The 23,210-nt window shown below is 33.1% G+C and overlaps 1 protein-coding gene across 1 annotated transcript; it reads right to left on the bottom strand.

The window, feature by feature from the left end:
- Window positions 1-19,986: 19,986 nt before the first annotated feature.
- LOC117566737 (trichohyalin) lies at window positions 19,987-22,523 on the bottom strand. Its single transcript, XM_052005549.1, is given in 3 exon segments — window positions 19,987-20,723; window positions 20,726-21,005; window positions 21,859-22,523. Coding segments are annotated over 3 exon segments (1,533 nt in total). The 5' UTR covers window positions 22,375-22,523.
- Between the last annotated feature and the right edge of the window lie 687 nt (window positions 22,524-23,210).

The following is a 23,210-nucleotide window of genomic DNA, read 5'->3' as shown; positions in this document are numbered from 1 at the left end:
CTAAGTGCTTTCTACTCTTATGGCAAGTGGAATTTTTCACTATACTTATACAACCCTGACTATCTTCGAAAATATCTATCTGACCGTTTAATTCTATTTTAACATGGCTTTTTAGTGACTTGATACATAACTCCTTCAAATAGAGCTATATATGTATTCTGCTTCAGTTGATGAAGCAGCAACTAATTTTTGTTTCATGGTATTCCACGAAATTAAATTCTCGAATAATTTAAAAAGATATCCAGATCAAAGTCTAATTTTCAAAACCTATCTCCTTAAGTACATTTTCAAATACCTGAATCCAACATCTTGCTGCCTGTTTAAAACCATAAATTGTCTTGTTAAGCTTACAAACTTTGTCCCCATTAACATAAGTTTATCCACATGAAACATTCATATAAATTTCGTCTTTTAAAGCTCCGTTTAAGGATGCGGTTTTTGCATCCGTATGATGTGCCAATAAATTATATTGATTTGAAATTGCTTAAAGAAATCTTTTATTCTTTCACTGCGTCTGATGTCATTATCATTTATATCTTATTTTAATTTATCATTCTCTAGTCATGTGAAATTTTCATTTGATTCAGTTTCCTTACTCTCCACCATTGTAAAATCCGATTCTTCTTTTTCAGAAATATTATTTGAATTGGAATTTTCAATTTCAACAACTGAATCTTCATCATAATATATGTATTTCGAGATGTTAGCATATTAATTTCATCCACCACAATATCTTTAGCTGTCATAAAATTCCTCGACTCCACATTCCAAAATTTATATCCATTTGGCTCATATCCTACAAGTATAGTTTTTATTGACTTTTTGTCCAATTTTCTCATTCGAACTTTATTAAGTCGAGCTAAATATTTTCAAGAATCTTAAGATACATTATTATTTTTAGACTTTTTAAATTTCAATCTAAATTGCTTGCCATTTATACAAGCCTCACATAGTTCATTGGTTGATTCGACATTATTTAAAACATTACGAGGGTTGCTATTTAAGCTTCTGGTCTAGGTCACTTCTAGCCATGTTAGCCATATGTAAGACATGTATGACATGTATGACGTGTATGACATGTATGACGTGTATGACATGTATGACGTGTATGACATACATGACGTGTATGACATACATGACGTGTATGACATACATGACGTGTATGACATATATGACCTGTATGACATACATGACGTGTATGACATACAAGACGTGTATGACATACATGACGTGTATGACATACATGACGTGTATGACATACATGACGTGTACGACATACATGACGTGTACGACATACATGACGTGTATGACATACATGACGTGTATGACAAACAGGACGTGTATGACATACATGACGTGTATGACATACATGACGTGTATGACATACATGACGTGTATGACATACATGACGTGTATGACATACATGACGTGTATGACAAACAGGACGTGTATGACATACATGACGTGTATGACATACATGACGTGTATGTCATACCTGACATTGTCCAACAATTAAATAAATGAACACGCAGTTGATTAATGTTCTACATGAAACGATCTGCACACTCTTGCTGTCCAAAAACTAATGAAACAAAAAACAAAATTGATAGTCCCTCTCTGTGTTCTACTTCGATACTCCATACAGTCACATTGCTTGCTTATTTTGAATACAACAAGCAAGTGCAAGTCCTTCTATTTATTCTTTTCATTTCTGGGGAATAACAATTTGATATAGCTATGACAAAGAAAACACATCTCAATCATATATACATATATTATATATACATATATCAAATCAAATTTTATAATGAACAGTTAAAATAAACTTAATTTTAAATTCACTTTTATTTTTCTTTCAATTAAGATTAAACTTATTTATATTAATTTTAAATTAATTTTGCTTGATTATTCTAAATAAGTGCTAAATTAAGTTCAAATCAGCAATAATTATTATTCAGCAGAGCATTCAATTTAAATCTTCAAGGCACCAAATGTTTTTTCAGACATTCTCAGATATGATTTATTCCGAGTTTTCTTCTTTAGGCGATGAATCTTGCAGCTGGTAACGGCTTCGTTAATATAATATATCTGCCACTTGAAAATCTGTAAAAATATAACAAATGCAAATTAGTTTAGTAAAATGATATTTGATATCTAAGTGCTTTCTACTCTTATGGCAAGTGGAATTTTTCACTATACTTATACAACCCTGACTATCTTCGAAAATATCTATCTGACCGTTTAATTCTATTTTAACATGGTTTTTTAGTGACTTGATACATAACTCCTTCAAATAGAGCTATATATGTATTCTGCTTCAGTTGATGAAGCAGCAACTAATTTTTGTTTCATGGTATTCCACGAAATTAAATTCTCGAATAATTTAAAAAGATATCCAGATCAAAGTCTAATTTTCAAAACCTATCTCCTTAAGTACATTTTCAAATACCTGAATCCAACATCTTGCTGCCTGTTTAAAACCATAAATTGTCTTGTTAAGCTTACAAACTTTGTGTCCCATTAACATAAGTTTATCCACATGAAACATTCATATAAATTTCGTCTTTTAAAGCTCCGTTTAAGGATGCGGTTTTTTGCATCCGTATGATGTGCCAATAAATTATATTGATTTGAAATTGCTTAAAGAAATCTTTTATTCTTTCACTGCGTCTGATGTCATTATCATTTATATCTTATTTTAATTTATCATTCTCTAGTCATGTGAAATTTTCATTTGATTCAGTTTCCTTACTCTCCACCATTGTAAAATTCGATTCTTCTTTTTCAGAAATATTATTTGAATTGGAATTTTCAATTTCAACAACTGAATCTTCATCATAATATATGTATTTCGAGATGTTAGCATATTAATTTCATCCACCACAATATCTTTAGCTGTCATAAAATTCCTCGACTCCACATTCCAAAATTTATATCCATTTGGCTCATATCCTACAAGTATAGTTTTTATTGACTTTTTGTCCAATTTTCTCATTCGAACTTTATTAAGTCGAGCTAAATATTTTCAAGAATCTTAAGATACATTATTATTTTTAGACTTTTTAAATTTCAATCTAAATTGCTTGCCATTTATACAAGCCTCACATAGTTCATTGGTTGATTCGACATTATTTAAAACATTACGAGGGTTGCTATTTAAGCTTCTGGTCTAGGTCACTTCTAGCCATGTTAGCCATGTGTAAGACATGTATGACATGTATGACGTGTATGACATGTATGACGTGTATGACATGTATGACGTGTATGACATGTATGACATACATGACGTGTATGACATACATGACGTGTATGACATACATGACGTGTATGACATACATGACGTGTATGACATACATGACGTGTATGACAAACAGGACGTGTATGACATACATGACGTGTATGACATACATGACGTGTATGACATACATTACGTGTATGACATACATGACGTGTATGACATACATGACGTGTATGTCACACATGACGTGTATGACATACATGGCGTGTATGACATACATGGCGTGTATGACATACATTACGTGTATGACATACATGACGTGTTTGTCATACATGACGTGTATGACAAACAGGACGTGTATGACATACATGACGTGTATGACAAACAGGACGTGTATGACATACATGACGTGTATGACATACATGACGTGTATGTCATACCTGACGTGTCTGGCATGCATGTCATACATGTCATACACGTCCTGTTTGTCCAACAATTAAATAAATGAACACGCAGTTGATTAATGTTCTACATGAAACGATCTGCACACTCTTGCTGTCCAAAAACTAATGAAACAAAAAACAAAATTGATAGTCCCTCTCTGTGTTCTACTTCGATACTCCATACAGTCACATTGCTTGCTTATTTTGAATACAACAAGCAAGTGCAAGTCCTTCTATTTATTCTTTTCATTTCTGGGGAATAACAATTTGATATAGCTATGACAAAGAAAACACATCTCAATCATATATACATATATTATATATACATATATCAAATCAAATTTTATAATGAACAGTTAAAATAAACTTAATTTTAAATTCACTTTTATTTTTCTTTCAATTAAGATTAAACTTATTTATATTAATTTTAAATTAATTTTGCTTGATTATTCTAAATAAGTGCTAAATTAAGTTCAAATCAGCAATAATTATTATTCAGCAGAGCATTCAATTTAAATCTTCAAGGCACCAAATGTTTTTTCAGACATTCTCAGATATGATTTATTCCGAGTTTTCTTCTTTAGGCGATGAATCTTGCAGCTGGTAACGGCTTCGTTAATATAATATATCTGCCACTTGAAAATCTGTAAAAATATATAACAAATGCAAATTAGTTTAGTAAAATGATATTTGATATCTAAGTGCTTTCTACTCTTATGGCAAGTGGAATTTTTCACTATACTTATACAACCCTGACTATCTTCGAAAATATCTATCTGACCGTTTAATTCTATTTTAACATGGTTTTTTAGTGACTTGATACATAACTCCTTCAAATAGAGCTATATATGTATTCTGCTTCAGTTGATGAAGCAGCAACTAATTTTTGTTTCATGGTATTCCACGAAATTAAATTCTCGAATAATTTAAAAAAGATATCCAGATCAAAGTCTAATTTTCAAAACCTATCTCCTTAAGTACATTTTCAAATACCTGAATCCAACATCTTGCTGCCTGTTTAAAACCATAAATTGTCTTGTTAAGCTTACAAACTTTGTCCCCATTAACATAAGTTTATCCACATGAAACATTCATATAAATTTCGTCTTTTAAAGCTCCGTTTAAGGATGCGGTTTTTGCATCCGTATGATGTGCCAATAAATTATATTGATTTGAAATTGCTTAAAGAAATCTTTTATTCTTTCACTGCGTCTGATGTCATTATCATTTTATATCTTATTTTAATTTATCATTCTCTAGTCATGTGAAATTTTCATTTGATTCAGTTTCCTTACTCTCCACCATTGTAAAATCCGATTCTTCTTTTTCAGAAATATTATTTGAATTGGAATTTTCAATTTCAACAACTGAATCTTCATCATAATATATGTATTTCGAGATGTTAGCATATTAATTTCATCCACCACAATATCTTTAGCTGTCATAAAATTCCTCGACTCCACATTCCAAAATTTATATCCATTTGGCTCATATCCTACAAGTATAGTTTTTATTGACTTTTTGTCCAATTTTCTCATTCGAACTTTATTAAGTCGAGCTAAATATTTTCAAGAATCTTAAGATACATTATTATTTTTAGACTTTTTAAATTTCAATCTAAATTGCTTGCCATTTATACAAGCCTCACATAGTTCATTGGTTGATTCGACATTATTTAAAACATTACGAGGGTTGCTATTTAAGCTTCTGGTCTAGGTCACTTCTAGCCATGTTAGCCATGTGTAAGACATGTATGACATGTATGACGTGTATGACATGTATGACGTGTATGACATGTATGACGTGTATGACATGTATGACGTGTATGACATGTATGACATACAAGACGTGTATGACATACATGACGTGTATGACATACATGACGTGTATGACATACATGACGTGTATGACATACATGACGTGTATGACATATATGACCTGTTTGACATACATGACGTGTATGACATACAAGACGTGTATGACATACATGACGTGTATGACATATATGACCTGTATGACATACATGACGTGTATGACATACAAGACGTGTATGACATACATGACGTGTATGACATACATGACGTGTATGACATACATGGCGTGTATGACATACATTACGTGTATGACATACATGACGTGTTTGTCATACATGACGTGTATGACAAACAGGACGTGTATGACATACATGACGTGTATGACAAACAGGACGTGTATGACATACATGACGTGTATGTCATACCTGACGTGTCTGACATGCATGTCATACATGTCATACACGTCCTGTTTGTCCAACAATTAAATAAATGAACACGCAGTTGATTAATGTTCTACATGAAACGATCTGCACACTCTTGCTGTCCAAAAACTAATGAAACAAAAAACAAAATTGATAGTCCCTCTCTGTGTTCTACTTCGATACTCCATACAGTCACATTGCTTGCTTATTTTGAATACAACAAGCAAGTGCAAGTCCTTCTATTTATTCTTTTCATTTCTGGGGAATAACAATTTGATATAGCTATGACAAAGAAAACACATCTCAATCATATATACATATATTATATATACATATATCAAATCAAATTTTATAATGAACAGTTAAAATAAACTTAATTTTAAATTCACTTTTATTTTTCTTTCAATTAAGATTAAACTTATTTATATTAATTTTAAATTAATTTTGCTTGATTATTCTAAATAAGTGCTAAATTAAGTTCAAATCAGCAATAATTATTATTCAGCAGAGCATTCAATTTAAATCTTCAAGGCACCAAATGTTTTTTCAGACATTCTCAGATATGATTTATTCCGAGTTTTCTTCTTTAGGCGATGAATCTTGCAGCTGGTAACGGCTTCGTTAATATAATATATCTGCCACATGAAAATCTGTAAAAATATAACAAATGCAAATTAGTTTAGTAAAATGATATTTGATATCTAAGTGCTTTCTACTCTTATGGCAAGTGGAATTTTTCACTATACTTATACAACCCTGACTATCTTCGAAAATATCTATCTGACCGTTTAATTCTATTTTAACATGGTTTTTTAGTGACTTGATACATAACTCCTTCAAATAGAGCTATATATGTATTCTGCTTCAGTTGATGAAGCAGCAACTAATTTTTGTTTCATGGTATTCCACGAAATTAAATTCTCGAATAATTTAAAAAGATATCCAGATCAAAGTCTAATTTTCAAAACCTATCTCCTTAAGTACATTTTCAAATACCTGAATCCAACATCTTGCTGCCTGTTTAAAACCATAAATTGTCTTGTTAAGCTTACAAACTTTGTCCCATTAACATAAGTTTATCCACATGAAACATTCATATAAATTTCGTCTTTTAAAGCTCCGTTTAAGGATGCGGTTTTTGCATCCGTATGATGTGCCAATAAATTATATTGATTTGAAATTGCTTAAAGAAATCTTTTATTCTTTCACTGCGTCTGATGTCATTATCATTTATATCTTATTTTAATTTATCATTCTCTAGTCATGTGAAATTTTCATTTGATTCAGTTTCCTTACTCTCCACCATTGTAAAATCCGATTCTTCTTTTTCAGAAATATTATTTGAATTGGAATTTTCAATTTCAACAACTGAATCTTCATCATAATATATGTATTTCGAGATGTTAGCATATTAATTTCATCCACCACAATATCTTTAGCTGTCATAAAATTCCTCGACTCCACATTCCAAAATTTATATCCATTTGGCTCATATCCTACAAGTATAGTTTTTATTGACTTTTTGTCCAATTTTCTCATTCGAACTTTATTAAGTCGAGCTAAAATATTTTCAAGAATCTTAAGATACATTATTATTTTTAGACTTTTTAAATTTCAATCTAAATTGCTTGCCATTTATACAAGCCTCACATAGTTCATTGGTTGATTCGACATTATTTAAAACATTACGAGGGTTGCTATTTAAGCTTCTGGTCTAGGTCACTTCTAGCCATGTTAGCCATGTGTAAGACATGTATGACATGTATGACGTGTATGACATGTATGACGTGTATGACATGTATGACGTGTATGACATGTATGACATACATGACGTGTATGACATACATGACGTGTATGACATATATGACCTGTATGACATACATGACGTGTATGACATACAAGACGTGTATGACATACATGACGTGTATGACATACATGACGTGTATGACATACATGACGTGTATGACATACATGACGTGTATGACAAACAGGACGTGTATGACATACATGACGTGTATGACATACATGACGTGTATGACATACATGACGTGTATGACATACATGACGTGTATGACATACATGACGTGTATGTCACACATGACGTGTATGACATACATGACGTGTATGACATACATGGCGTGTATGACATACATTACGTGTATGACATACACGTCATGTATGACAAACAGGACGTGTATGACATACATGACGTGTATGACAAACAGGACGTGTATGACATACATGACGTGTATGACATACATGACGTGTATGTCATACCTGACGTGTCTGACATGCATGTCATACATGTCATACACGTCCTGTTTGTCCAACAATTAAATAAATGAACACGCAGTTGATTAATGTTCTACATGAAACGATCTGCACACTCTTGCTGTCCAAAAACTAATGAAACAAAAAACAAAATTGATAGTCCCTCTCTGTGTTCTACTTCGATACTCCATACAGTCACATTGCTTGCTTATTTTGAATACAACAAGCAAGTGCAAGTCCTTCTATTTATTCTTTTCATTTCTGGGGAATAACAATTTGATATAGCTATGACAAAGAAAACACATCTCAATCATATATACATATATTATATATACATATATCAAATCAAATTTTATAATGAACAGTTAAAATAAACTTAATTTTAAATTCACTTTTATTTTTCTTTCAATTAAGATTAAACTTATTTATATTAATTTTAAATTAATTTTGCTTGATTATTCTAAATAAGTGCTAAATTAAGTTCAAATCAGCAATAATTATTATTCAGCAGAGCATTCAATTTAAATCTTCAAGGCACCAAATGTTTTTTCAGACATTCTCAGATATGATTTATTCCGAGTTTTCTTCTTTAGGCGATGAATCTTGCAGCTGGTAACGGCTTCGTTAAATATAATATATCTGCCACTTGAAAATCTGTAAAAATATAACAAATGCAAATTAGTTTAGTAAAATGATATTTGATATCTAAGTGCTTTCTACTCTTATGGCAAGTGGAATTTTTCACTATACTTATACAACCCTGACTATCTTCGAAAATATCTATCTGACCGTTTAATTCTATTTTAACATGGTTTTTTAGTGACTTGATACATAACTCCTTCAAATAGAGCTATATATGTATTCTGCTTCAGTTGATGAAGCAGCAACTAATTTTTGTTTCATGGTATTCCACGAAATTAAATTCTCGAATAATTTAAAAAGATATCCAGATCAAAGTCTAATTTTCAAAACCTATCTCCTTAAGTACATTTTCAAATACCTGAATCCAACATCTTGCTGCCTGTTTAAAACCATAAATTGTCTTGTTAAGCTTACAAACTTTGTCCCCATTAACATAAGTTTATCCACATGAAACATTCATATAAATTTCGTCTTTTAAAGCTCCGTTTAAGGATGCGGTTTTTGCATCCGTATGATGTGCCAATAAATTATATTGATTTGAAATTGCTTAAAGAAATCTTTTATTCTTTCACTGCGTCTGATGTCATTATCATTTATATCTTATTTTAATTTATCATTCTCTAGTCATGTGAAATTTTCATTTGATTCAGTTTCCTTACTCTCCACCATTGTAAAATCCGATTCTTCTTTTTCAGAAATATTATTTGAATTGGAATTTTCAATTTCAACAACTGAATCTTCATCATAATATATGTATTTCGAGATGTTAGCATATTAATTTCATCCACCACAATATCTTTAGCTGTCATAAAATTCCTCGACTCCACATTCCAAAATTTATATCCATTTGGCTCATATCCTACAAGTATAGTTTTTATTGACTTTTTGTCCAATTTTCTCATTCGAACTTTATTAAGTCGAGCTAAATATTTTCAAGAATCTTAAGATACATTATTATTTTTAGACTTTTTTAAATTTCAATCTAAATTGCTTGCCATTTATACAAGCCTCACATAGTTCATTGGTTGATTCGACATTATTTAAAACATTACGAGGGTTGCTATTTAAGCTTCTGGTCTAGGTCACTTCTAGCCATGTTAGCCATGTGTAAGACATGTATGACATGTATGACGTGTATGACATGTATGACGTGTATGACATGTATGACGTGTATGACGTGTATGACATACATGACGTGTATGACATACATGACGTGTATGACATATATGACCTGTATGACATACATGACGTGTATGACATACAAGACGTGTATGACATGCATGACGTGTATGACATACATGACGTGTATGACATACATGACGTGTATGACATATATGACCTGTATGACATACATGACGTGTATGACATACAGGACGTGTATGACATACATGACGTGTATATCATACATGACGTGTATGACAAACAGGACGTGTATGACATACATGACGTGTATGACATACATGACGTGTATGACAAACAGGACGTGTATGACATACATGACGTGTATGACAAACAGGACGTGTATGACATACATGACGTGTATGACATACATGACGTGTATGACATACATGACGTGTATGTCATACCTGACGTGTCTGACATGCATGTCATACATGTCATACACGTCCTGTTTGTCCAACAATTAAATAAATGAACACGCAGTTGATTAATGTTCTACATGAAACGATCTGCACACTCTTGCTGTCCAAAAACTAATGAAACAAAAAACAAAATTGATAGTCCCTCTCTGTGTTCTACTTCGATACTCCATACAGTCACATTGCTTGCTTATTTTGAATACAACAAGCAAGTGCAAGTCCTTCTATTTATTCTTTTCATTTCTGGGGAATAACAATTTGATATAGCTATGACAAAGAAAACACATCTCAATCATATATACATATATTATATATACATATATCAAATCAAATTTTATAATGAACAGTTAAAATAAACTTAATTTTAAATTCACTTTTATTTTTCTTTCAATTAAGATTAAACTTATTTATATTAATTTTAAATTAATTTTGCTTGATTATTCTAAATAAGTGCTAAATTAAGTTCAAATCAGCAATAATTATTATTCAGCAGAGCATTCAATTTAAATCTTCAAAGGCACCAAATGTTTTTTCAGACATTCTCAGATATGATTTATTCCGAGTTTTTCTTCTTTAGGCGATGAATCTTGCAGCTGGTAACGGCTTCGTTAATATAATATATCTGCCACTTGAAAATCTGTAAAAATATAACAAATGCAAATTAGTTTAGTAAAATGATATTTGATATCTAAGTGCTTTCTACTCTTATGGCAAGTGGAATTTTTCACTATACTTATACAACCCTGACTATCTTCGAAAATATCTATCTGACCGTTTAATTCTATTTTAACATGGTTTTTTAGTGACTTGATACATAACTCCTTCAAATAGAGCTATATATGTATTCTGCTTCAGTTGATGAAGCAGCAACTAATTTTTTGTTTCATGGTATTCCACGAAATTAAATTCTCGAATAATTTAAAAAGATATCCAGATCAAAGTCTAATTTTCAAAAACCTATCTCCTTAAGTACATTTTTCAAATACCTGAATCCAACATCTTGCTGCCTGTTTAAAAACCATAAATTGTCTTGTTAAGCTTACAAACTTTGTCCCCATTAACATAAGTTTATCCACATGAAACATTCATATAAATTTCGTCTTTTAAAGCTCCGTTTAAGGATGCGGTTTTTGCATCCGTATGATGTGCCAATAAATTATATTGATTTGAAATTGCTTAAAGAAATCTTTTATTCTTTCACTGCGTCTGATGTCATTATCATTTATATCTTATTTTAATTTATCATTCTCTAGTCATGTGAAATTTTCATTTGATTCAGTTTCCTTACTCTCCACCATTGTAAAATCCGATTCTTCTTTTTCAGAAATATTATTTGAATTGGAATTTTCAATTTCAACAACTGAATCTTCATCATAATATATGTATTTCGAGATGTTAGCATATTAATTTCATCCACCACAATATCTTTAGCTGTCATAAAATTCCTCGACTCCACATTCCAAAATTTATATCCATTTGGCTCATATCCTACAAGTATAGTTTTTATTGACTTTTTGTCCAATTTTCTCATTCGAACTTTATTAAGTCGAGCTAAATATTTTCAAGAATCTTAAGATACATTATTATTTTTAGACTTTTTAAATTTCAATCTAAATTGCTTGCCATTTATACAAGCCTCACATAGTTCATTGGTTGATTCGACATTATTTAAAACATTACGAGGGTTGCTATTTAAGCTTCTGGTCTAGGTCACTTCTAGCCATGTTAGCCATGTGTAAGACATGTATGACATGTATGACGTGTATGACATGTATGACGTGTATGACATGTATGACATACATGACGTGTATGACATACATGACGTGTATGACATACATGACGTGTATGACATACATGACGTGTATGACAAACAGGACGTGTATGACATACATGACGTGTATGACATACATGACGTGTATGACATACATGACGTGTATGACATACATGACGTGTATGACATACATGACGTGTATGACATACATGACGTGTATGACAAACAGGACGTGTATGACATACATGACGTGTATGACATACATTACGTGTATGGCATACATGACGTGTATGTCATACATGACGTGTATGACAAACAGGACGTGTATGACATACATGACGTGTATGACATACATGACGTGTATGACAAACAGGACGTGTATGACATACATGACGTGTATGACATACATGACGTGTATGTCATACCTGACGTGTCTGACATGCATGTCATACATGTCATACACGTCCTGTTTGTCCAACAATTAAATAAATGAACACGCAGTTGATTAATGTTCTACATGAAACGATCTGCACACTCTTGCTGTCCAAAAAACTAATGAAACAAAAAACAAAATTGATAGTCCCTCTCTGTGTTCTACTTCGATACTCCATACAGTCACATTGCTTGCTTATTTTGAATACAACAAGCAAGTGCAAGTCCTTCTATTTATTCTTTTCATTTCTGGGGAATAACAATTTGATATAGCTATGACAAAGAAAACACATCTCAATCATATATACATATATTATATATACATATATCAAATCAAATTTTATAATGAACAGTTAAAATAAACTTAATTTTAAATTCACTTTTATTTTTCTTTCAATTAAGATTAAACTTATTTATATTAATTTTAAATTAATTTTGCTTGATTATTCTAAATAAGTGCTAAATTAAGTTCAAATCAGCAATAATTATTATTCAGCAGAGCATTCAATTTAAATCTTCAAGGCACCAAATGTTTTTTCAGACATTCTCAGATATGATTTATTCCGAGTTTTCTTCTTTAGGCGATGAATCTTGCAGCTGGTAACGGCTTCGTTAATATATATATATCTGCCACTTGAAAATCTGTAAAAATATAACAAATGCAAATTAGTTTAGTAAAATGATATTTGATATCTAAGTGCTTTCTACTCTTATGGCAAGTGGAATTTTTCACTACACTTATACAACCCTGACTATCTTCGAAAATATCTATCTGACCGTTTAATTCTATTTTAACATGGTTTTTTAGTGACTTGATACATAACTCCTTCAAATAGAGCTATATATGTATTCTGCTTCAGTTGATGAAGCAGCAACTAATTTTTGTTTCATGGTATTCCACGAAATTAAATTCTCGAATAATTTAAAAAGATATCCAAATCAAAGTCTAATTTTCAAAACCTATCTCCTTAAGTACATTTTCAAATACCTGAATCCAACATCTTGCTGCCTGTTTAAAACCATAAATTGTCTTGTTAAGCTTACAAACTTTGTGTCCCATTAACATAAGTTTATCCACATGAAACATTCATATAAATTTCGTCTTTTAAAGCTCCGTTTAAGGATGCGGTTTTTGCATCCGTATGATGTGCCAATAAATTATATTGATTTGAAATTGCTTAAAGAAATCTTTTATTCTTTCACTGCGTCTGATGTCATTATCATTTATATCTTATTTTAATTTATCATTCTCTAGTCATGTGAAAATTTTCATTTGATTCAGTTTCCTTACTCTCCACCATTGTAAAATCCGATTCTTCTTTTTCAGAAATATTATTTGAATTGGAATTTTCAATTTCAACAACTGAATCTTCATCATAATATATGTATTTCGAGATGTTAGCATATTAATTTCATCCACCACAATATCTTTAGCTGTCATAAAATTCCTCGACTCCACATTCCAAAATTTATATCCATTTGGCTCATATCCTACAAGTATAGTTTTTATTGACTTTTTGTCCAATTTTCTCATTCGAACTTTATTAAGTCGAGCTAAATATTTTCAAGAATCTTAAGATACATTATTATTTTTAGACTTTTTAAATTTCAATCTAAATTGCTTGCCATTTATACAAGCCTCACATAGTTCATTGGTTGATTCGACATTATTTAAAACATTACGAGGGTTGCTATTTAAGCTTCTGGTCTAGGTCACTTCTAGCCATGTTAGCCATGTGTAAGACATGTATGACATGTATGACGTGTATGACATGTATGACGTGTATGACATGTATGACATACATGACGTGTATGACATACATGACGTGTATAACATATATGACCTGTATGACATACATGACGTGTATGACATACAAGACGTGTATGACATACATGACGTGTATGACATACATGACGTGTATGACATACATGACGTGTATGACATACATGACGTGTATGACAAACAGGACGTGTATGACATACATGACGTGTATGACATACATGACGTGTATGACAAACAGGACGTGTATGACATACATGACGTGTATGACATACATGACGTGTATGACATACATTACGTGTATGACATACATGACGTGTATGACAAACAGGACGTGTATGACATACATGGCGTGTATGTCACACATGACGTGTATGACATACATGACGTGTATGACATACATGGCGTGTATGACATACATTACGTGTATGACATACATGACGTGTTTGTCATACATGACGTGTATGACAAACAGGACGTGTATGACATACATGACGTGTATGACAAACAGGACGTGTATGACATACATGACGTGTATGACATACATGACGTGTATGTCATACCTGACGTGTCTGACATGCATGTCATACATGTCATACACGTCCTGTTTGTCCAACAATTAAATAAATGAACACGCAGTTGATTAATGTTCTACATGAAACGATCTGCACACTCTTGCTGTCCCAAAAACTAATGAAACAAAAAACAAAATTGATAGTCCTCTCTCTGTGTTCTACTTCGATACTCCATACAGTCACATTGCTTGCTTATTTTGAATATAACAAGTAAGTGCAAGTCCTTCTATTTATTCTTTTCATTTCTGGGGAATAACAATTTGATATAGCAATGACAAAGAAAACACATCTCAATCATATATACATATATTTATATATACATATATCAAATCAAATTTTATAATGAACAGTTAAAATAAACTTAATTTTAAATTTACTTACTTTTAAATTTATTTACTTTTATTTTTCTTTCAATTAAGATTAAACTTATATATATTAATTTTAAATTAATAATAATAATTAATCATTAATTAATAATAATTAATTAATTATTATTCTGCAGAACATTCAATTTAAATCTTCAAGGCACCAAATGTTTTTTCAGACATTCTCAGATATGATTTATTCCGAGTTTTCTCCTTTAGGCGATGAATCTTGCAGCTGGTAACGGCTTCGTTAATATAATATATCTGCCACTTGAAAATCTGTAAAAATATAACAAATGCAAATTAGTTTAGTAAAATGATATTTGATATCTAAGTGCTTTCTACTCTTATGGCAAGTGGAATTTTTCACTATACTTATACAACCCTGACTATCTTCGAAAATATCTATCTGACCGTTTAATTCTATTTTAACATGGTTTTTTAGTGACTTGATACATAACTCCTTCAAATAGAGCTATATATGTATTCTGCTTCAGTTGATGAAGCAGCAACTAATTTTTGTTTCATGGTATTCCACGAAATTAAATTCTCGAATAATTTAAAAAGATATCCAGATCAAAGTCTAATTTTCAAAACCTATCTCCTTAAGTACATTTTCAAATACCTGAATCCAACATCTTGCTGCCTGTTTAAAACCATAAATTGTCTTGTTAAGCTTACAAACTTTGTCCCCATTAACATAAGTTTATCCACATGAAACATTCATATATAAATTTCGTCTTTTAAAGCTCCGTTTAAGGATGCGGTTTTTGCATCCGTATGATGTGCCAATAAATTATATTGATTTGAAATTGCTTAAAGAAATCTTTTATTCTTTCACTGCGTCTGATGTCATTATCATTTATATCTTATTTTAATTTATCATTCTCTAGTCATGTGAAATTTTCATTTGATTCAGTTTCCTTACTCTCCACCATTGTAAAATCCGATTCTTCTTTTTCAGAAATATTATTTGAATTGGAATTTTCAATTTCAACAACTGAATCTTCATCATAATATATGTATTTCGAGATGTTAGCATATTAATTTCATCCACCACAATATCTTTAGCTGTCATAAAATTCCTCGACTCCACATTCCAAAATTTATATCCATTTGGCTCATATCCTACAAGTATAGTTTTTATTGACTTTTTGTCCAATTTTCTCATTCGAACTTTATTAAGTCGAGCTAAATATTTTCAAGAATCTTAAGATACATTATTATTTTTAGACTTTTTAAATTTCAATCTAAATTGCTTGCCATTTATACAAGCCTCACATAGTTCATTGGTTGATTCGACATTATTTAAAACATTACGAGGGTTGCTATTTAAGCTTCTGGTCTAGGTCACTTCTAGCCATGTTAGCCATGTGTAAGACATGTATGACATGTATGACGTGTATGACATGTATGACGTGTATGACATGTATGACATACATGACGTGTATGACATACATGACGTGTATAACATATATGACCTGTATGACATACATGACGTGTATGACATACAAGACGTGTATGACATACATGACGTGTATGACATACATGACGTGTATGACATACATGACGTGTATGACATACATGACGTGTATGACAAACAGGACGTGTATGACATACATGACGTGTATGACATACATGACGTGTATGACAAACAGGACGTGTATGACATACATGACGTGTATGACATACATGACGTGTATGACATACATTACGTGTATGACATACATGACGTGTATGACAAACAGGACGTGTATGACATACATGGCGTGTATGTCACACATGACGTGTATGACATACATGACGTGTATGACATACATGGCGTGTATGACATACATTACGTGTATGACATACATGACGTGTTTGTCATACATGACGTGTATGACAAACAGGACGTGTATGACATACATGACGTGTATGACAAACAGGACGTGTATGACATACATGACGTGTATGACATACATGACGTGTATGTCATACCTGACGTGTCTGACATGCATGTCATACATGTCATACACGTCCTGTTTGTCCAACAATTAAATAAATGAACACGCAGTTGATTAATGTTCTACATGAAACGATCTGCACACTCTTGCTGTCCAAAAACTAATGAAACAAAAAACAAAATTGATAGTCCCTCTCTGTGTTCTACTTCGATACTCCATACAGTCACATTGCTTGCTTATTTTGAATATAACAAGTAAGTGCAAGTCCTTCTATTTATTCTTTTCATTTCTGGGGAATAACAATTTGATATAGCAATGACAAAGAAAACACATCTCAATCATATATACATATATTATATATACATATATCAAATCAAATTTTATAATGAACAGTTAAAATAAACTTAATTTTAAATTTACTTACTTTTAAATTTATTTACTTTTATTTTTCTTTCAATTAAGATTAAACTTATATATATTAATTTTAAATTAATAATAATAATTAATCATTAATTAATAATAATTAATTAATTATTATTCTGCAGAACATTCAATTTAAATCTTCAAGGCACCAAATGTTTTTTCAGACATTCTCAGATATGATTTATTCCGAGTTTTCTCCTTTAGGCGATGAATCTTGCAGCTGGTAACGGCTTCGTTAATATATTTGCCACTTGAAAATCTGTAAAAATATAACAAATGCAAATGTGTATGACATACATGACGTGTATGACATATATGACGTGTATGACATGCATGTCAGAGTCAAGTATGTATACATACAATACATGCACTGATTATATATCACTCGTTTCGTTTCAACAACTAAATCATTAATTTTGTGACTAGGTTTAATGTTTATATGCTTTATTTGAAATTATCTGCGCACTCTTACAGTCCAAAAACGAATGAAACACGAAACATAATTGAGAGCGACATGTGAACCGACCAGTGTTGCCAGAATCTCTGGAGGAAAAATTGATTGATTTAAGAAAAAAATTAAGTTTGTACATTTTTCAATCATTGAAGAATAAAATATTAAAATTAAAAATAAAAAACGGGATTTCGTATTTTCATGATTTTTTTTACACTTAGGGAGCAAATAATACATTTGAAATGCAGTTATCTTTTTAAGTCAGTGAACTCAAGTAGCTCACATGATCGAACCACTGAGTTAAATACAAACTCCGATTTCATGGTAAACTATAAATCTCAATTTTTGCAGTGAATGGCAAAAGTAAGTTTCACTGTGACTTTTGCTTATGTACACATTTTCAACATAATTGATATTCAAAATTTGTATTAAATATTTTCTTTATTTTATTATAAAAATCAAGTTTTATTATTTTTGTTTTGTTTTTTATTTTGAATATTCCAATTAAATTTTATAATTAAACATAATTTGTTGCAACAAATAACAATAACAAAATACACAGACGATGATGTGATAACACATCTCGTTGATGTCAAAGCGGTCAGGACATCATCTCATGGTTCAGCCGTTTCTGGCGCCAATCCCCAAATTGACCCTTTCTCGAAACTGGTGAAAACCAAAGCTCACCGATAAGAGAGTTTGATTGTTAGTAGCTTAGATAGTTTTAGATTTAAAAGTAAAATGTCTTTGACAGTCGAAATGACTGTGTAGCTTTCTTGTTATACCCGCTACCCATAGGGTAGAAGGGTACTTTAGCTTCGTGTCGGCAGGAAATTTATGTATGTAACAGTAAGAAGGAGGCATCTCCGACCATATAAAGTATATATACTGTTAATCAAGGTCAACAACCGAGACGATCTAGCCAAGTCCGTCTCTCCGCACGAACACCTAGATCTCAGAGACTGTAAGAGATAGGGATATAGTGTTTTTCCGACAGAACTTCTTAGTTTTGCAGGCAGATCAAGTTTGTTTCAAATTGTTGACACGCGCACTTACGCCCTCGCAAATCGACAAAAATCGAATAAAAAGTGTAATTTTATAGTTTTGGAAGATATTAAAGATATGGGGAAAAATTTATTTACTAGAAGGTTAGTTGATTTGGCTGACAATCTGGAATATTTAGAACTCCATGGTATATTTTAAGTTTAGTACTGTATCAATATACCTTAAAATAACCTTTAGTATATTTTTAATATTTTTGTGGTATATTATTTTGGTGTATTTTAAAATGAATACCGCAATATTTTGCTTTAGTCCAAAAAGGGTGACGGGTATCTAACAGTCGAGCACTTACTTGTTTTTCATTTCACTTTTCTAAATGTTCTTTTCTGACTTGTTATACTTGCCAACCTTTCAACTATTTTAATACTAGATGGTATAGCCATATCGGTCTGCGATCATGTTTTTAAAGAAAGAATCTAGTAATAATAACCGCTACACCTGTTGGGTTTTAATTGCTTTGACTGACAATCTGGTATATTTTATATTCTGAGATATACTTTGGTGTAGTAGTATATCAATATACCAATTATTTTATTCCTATCCCGATTGTTACCTCCTAAAATCTCATGAAAGTGATTCTAACTTTTGGCATCACAATCTTCACAATTTAGTGTTAGATTTATATCTTGCTAAGTTTTTTTTTATTTCTTATAGCTTTATTAGTATAGCGACTTTTCTAATATAGTTTCTTCACTTTAAATAGAGCTCTGTTTATTTACATAACAAGAACAATTACAGCTCTGAAAATATTGCTTAGTTTAGTTTGTCCAGTTGCTTAGTTGGTTGTTGCTTAAAGAGCAGACGTCCTAATTGCGACTGCTGTTGGGCGTAGAAGCTGTTGGCTTGCGGTTCCAATGCCGTTTCAGGTGTGACAGACTGACGGACCAGTTCTCTAAGGCTGGCCGAGATCTTGGCAGTGCGGAAGCGTGCTTCGTGCCGTCGTTGGCGACAATCCTCGAATCGCTGCGATTGCTGGCGTTTCTTTTGGATGTCGCACTGCAGTTGCTCGCGCTTCAGACGCTCCAATTGCTGGCGCTCTCGCCAGTGCTCCTCATGCTGCAGTTGCTCCACCTGGTTATCGTGTTGCAGACGCTTCAGATAACCCTCCAACAGCTGGCTGCGCAGCTCATCGGCTCGTCGCAATCGCTGCGTCAGTCGCATGCAAATGTCACGTTTCCTGAGTGTGGCGTCCAGCTGCTGCTCCTCCTGCTGCAATGTGACTGCTTCGTTGCGTCGCGACTCCTCGTAGCGACGCTGGCAGAGAGTGAGGTCACGCTCCAGTCGCATGGCCTTCAGCCGCTCCTTGGCTGCCTCGTCTTTGGCATCGAGGGCGCCGCGAAGTCGCCGCAGCTCAGCGAGATCTCGTTCGGCCAATGCCTGCAGGCGCGCCTTGGTCAGCAGATAGTCTTGGAACTGTTTGTCATGTACCGCTCGCTTGTACTCCTCCAGCTGCTCGCACTTCAGCAACTGTCGCTCCAACCGCTCGTTTTCCAGAACTTACGCGCCAGCCACGCGTGCTCCTTGTCCGCCGCCTGTTGACTGCGCTTCACCGCCATGCGATTCAGTATCTTCTGATCGTGGCTCGGCACCTGAGCGTAGGCAGCTCGCACTGTGGGCGCCAAACACAGATTGGCCATGGAGGCGCACAATGAGTTCCCGTTGCGTCCGAGCTGCGCATTCGATTGTGGAAGTGGGACCAAGGCCATGTTCTCCTGCGACTTGGACTTGCCTCGTCCGTTGATGGCCAACGTGGAAGCATCGTCGAAAATGAGCTACGAAAAAGAAATGGAAATGGATTTTTGTTAGTTCGGATATGTTAAGTTTTTCAGTTGAAATTGTTAACCAAATAATAACTGAAATATTATAATTACCAAGATAAGTGTCTTTTTTATATTACAAAAATATTTGCTTTAAATACAATAAATTTATGATTAAAGTAAATACTTGCTTATAAAAATTATTATATTAACACTGTAAAAGCTAAATAAATATAATATAAATATATGTACAATACGTATTTTAAGAAAGTGTATCTTTGAACAAATATTATATATATATACAACATTAATAAATATTATATATGCGTTGCCTGCGAGACATTTTCTTAAAACAGATGAGAATTAGACAACTATCTTTTGTTTTTATTTCTATCATTTAAAATAAAGAATAATTTGAATTTTGAATTTTGCATGCATACTTCATTGTATATACATATACCAAAATTCGCGACTCTGGCTTTAAAATTATGCTTATTATTCGAGTTTTGTCAATTTGTGGTGTCGGCAATGGGCGTGGCAAAAATGTGAAATAAACTTGATCTGCCTGCAAGCAAAACAATTGATGTCGAAAAAAATTATAGCTTTATCTCTTATAGACTCTGAGATCTAGGTGTTTATACAGACAGACGGACAGACAGACCGACAGGCATGGCTATATCGTCTGGGCTGTTATAATAATATATATATGTATTTATGCCTCCTACATACATTTCCTGCCGGCTCATAGTTAGAATACCCTTCTACTCTATGGGTAGCGGGTATAAGAATAAAAATAAATATTTGTGATCATTAGTTTTTAGATTTTCCGTGATGAGCTTACTTTCAATGTGAAGGGTTTGAATAATACCTGCAACATCTGACAATCCCGTTGCCCAGCAGCGCGCCTCGAATGTCGCTTGGGTTGCTTGGGCTTTGGTTCCTCCTGCCTCGACTGACTGCGTTGACTGCCAGCGCTCTTGGAGCGCTTGCTTCGACCCGACGAGCTACGCGCCTGGCAATCGGCGGAGCCTCGTCGGCTGTGTGCTGCTTTGGCCTCTGTGGGCGATTTGGAAGCGCTGCGCTGTCTGCTTTGGCTGCTGTGACACCTGCGCTTCTTTTGGGCACTCTCGCTGCGCTGCAGTTGCTCCAGCACTTGTATCTCCTGCTCCAGTTGCTGGAGTTGCGCCGTCTCCGTCAGCGTCGCTGGCTGACCGCGTCCACTTGCATGGCTGCTGCTGCTGTGCGAACTGTAGCAATCGCAGTGGCAAATGTCGCAGCAGCTATCCGCCAGCTCTAAAGCCTCCAGCAACTGTTGGTGTTCTGCCTCGGTTTGGGCGCGACTTTTGCCGCGACCCAGGGCGCGTCTCTTCTTCTTTGGCGTCATATTGCGACGAGGCTCAGCGAGTCATCGCAGAAGCTTGGGATGCGGGTCAAACTTAAAACTGGCACAGATTTGCAATCATAACAAATTCTAGAGGATTTATTTTGGCGCTGCCACAAGTCGTAAACCCAAATTCCTGTGCACCAAAGCAATGCATTTCCTCACTGCTTTCTGCTACGGTTTCCCAGTTTTTTGTTTACTTTTTTATCGATTGCGCACCCGCCCCGTTGTCCAGGACAACGGACGCGCGCTTTGTTTGAGTTATTTTTGTTTTGTTTTGACTTTGGCTTTTTCGACAACTCTTCGAGGTTTCGCTCTGGGGCACATTTCTGACATCCATTAGTGCCGGAAATTAGCCGTGCCAATTAGAACTGACAAAGCCAAAAAACTCTTCGCGAAGGACGTCACACAACTTTCTATAGACAGTCAAACTTTGCTCAGTTGTGTCATTCAATGAGCATCAACTGTTTCCTTGGTTGTTAAAGAACTTCATCATTTACTCATCGATTCCTATTCAAAAACAGTTGATTCGATCAACAGTTATTTTTAACTCACCTTTATTGCATTTTATATAAAAGTATAATATTTTTACAACTGTTTTAACCACAAAACCAATCTACAACTTAAAATATACTCTGATTAATGATGTAACTATTTTTACCAAAAAATGCAATTACACATTCTTGTATTCATATTCCAAGCACATACAAAATATAAAAAGGATATTTAATTGAATAAATAAATAATTGAGTCTTTTGACTCATGATGTCAAATGAAACAAATAAAAACCTTTGTGTTGAAAATTATTCGTTGTTCAGAAATCTTATTCATACTTTTCT

The sequence above is a fragment of the Drosophila albomicans genome, chromosome 3 (assembly GCF_009650485.2).
Source record: "Drosophila albomicans strain 15112-1751.03 chromosome 3, ASM965048v2, whole genome shotgun sequence".
NCBI classification, from domain to species: Eukaryota; Metazoa; Arthropoda; class Insecta; order Diptera; family Drosophilidae; genus Drosophila; species Drosophila albomicans.
This window is presented reverse-complemented; position numbering and strand designations above follow the sequence as displayed.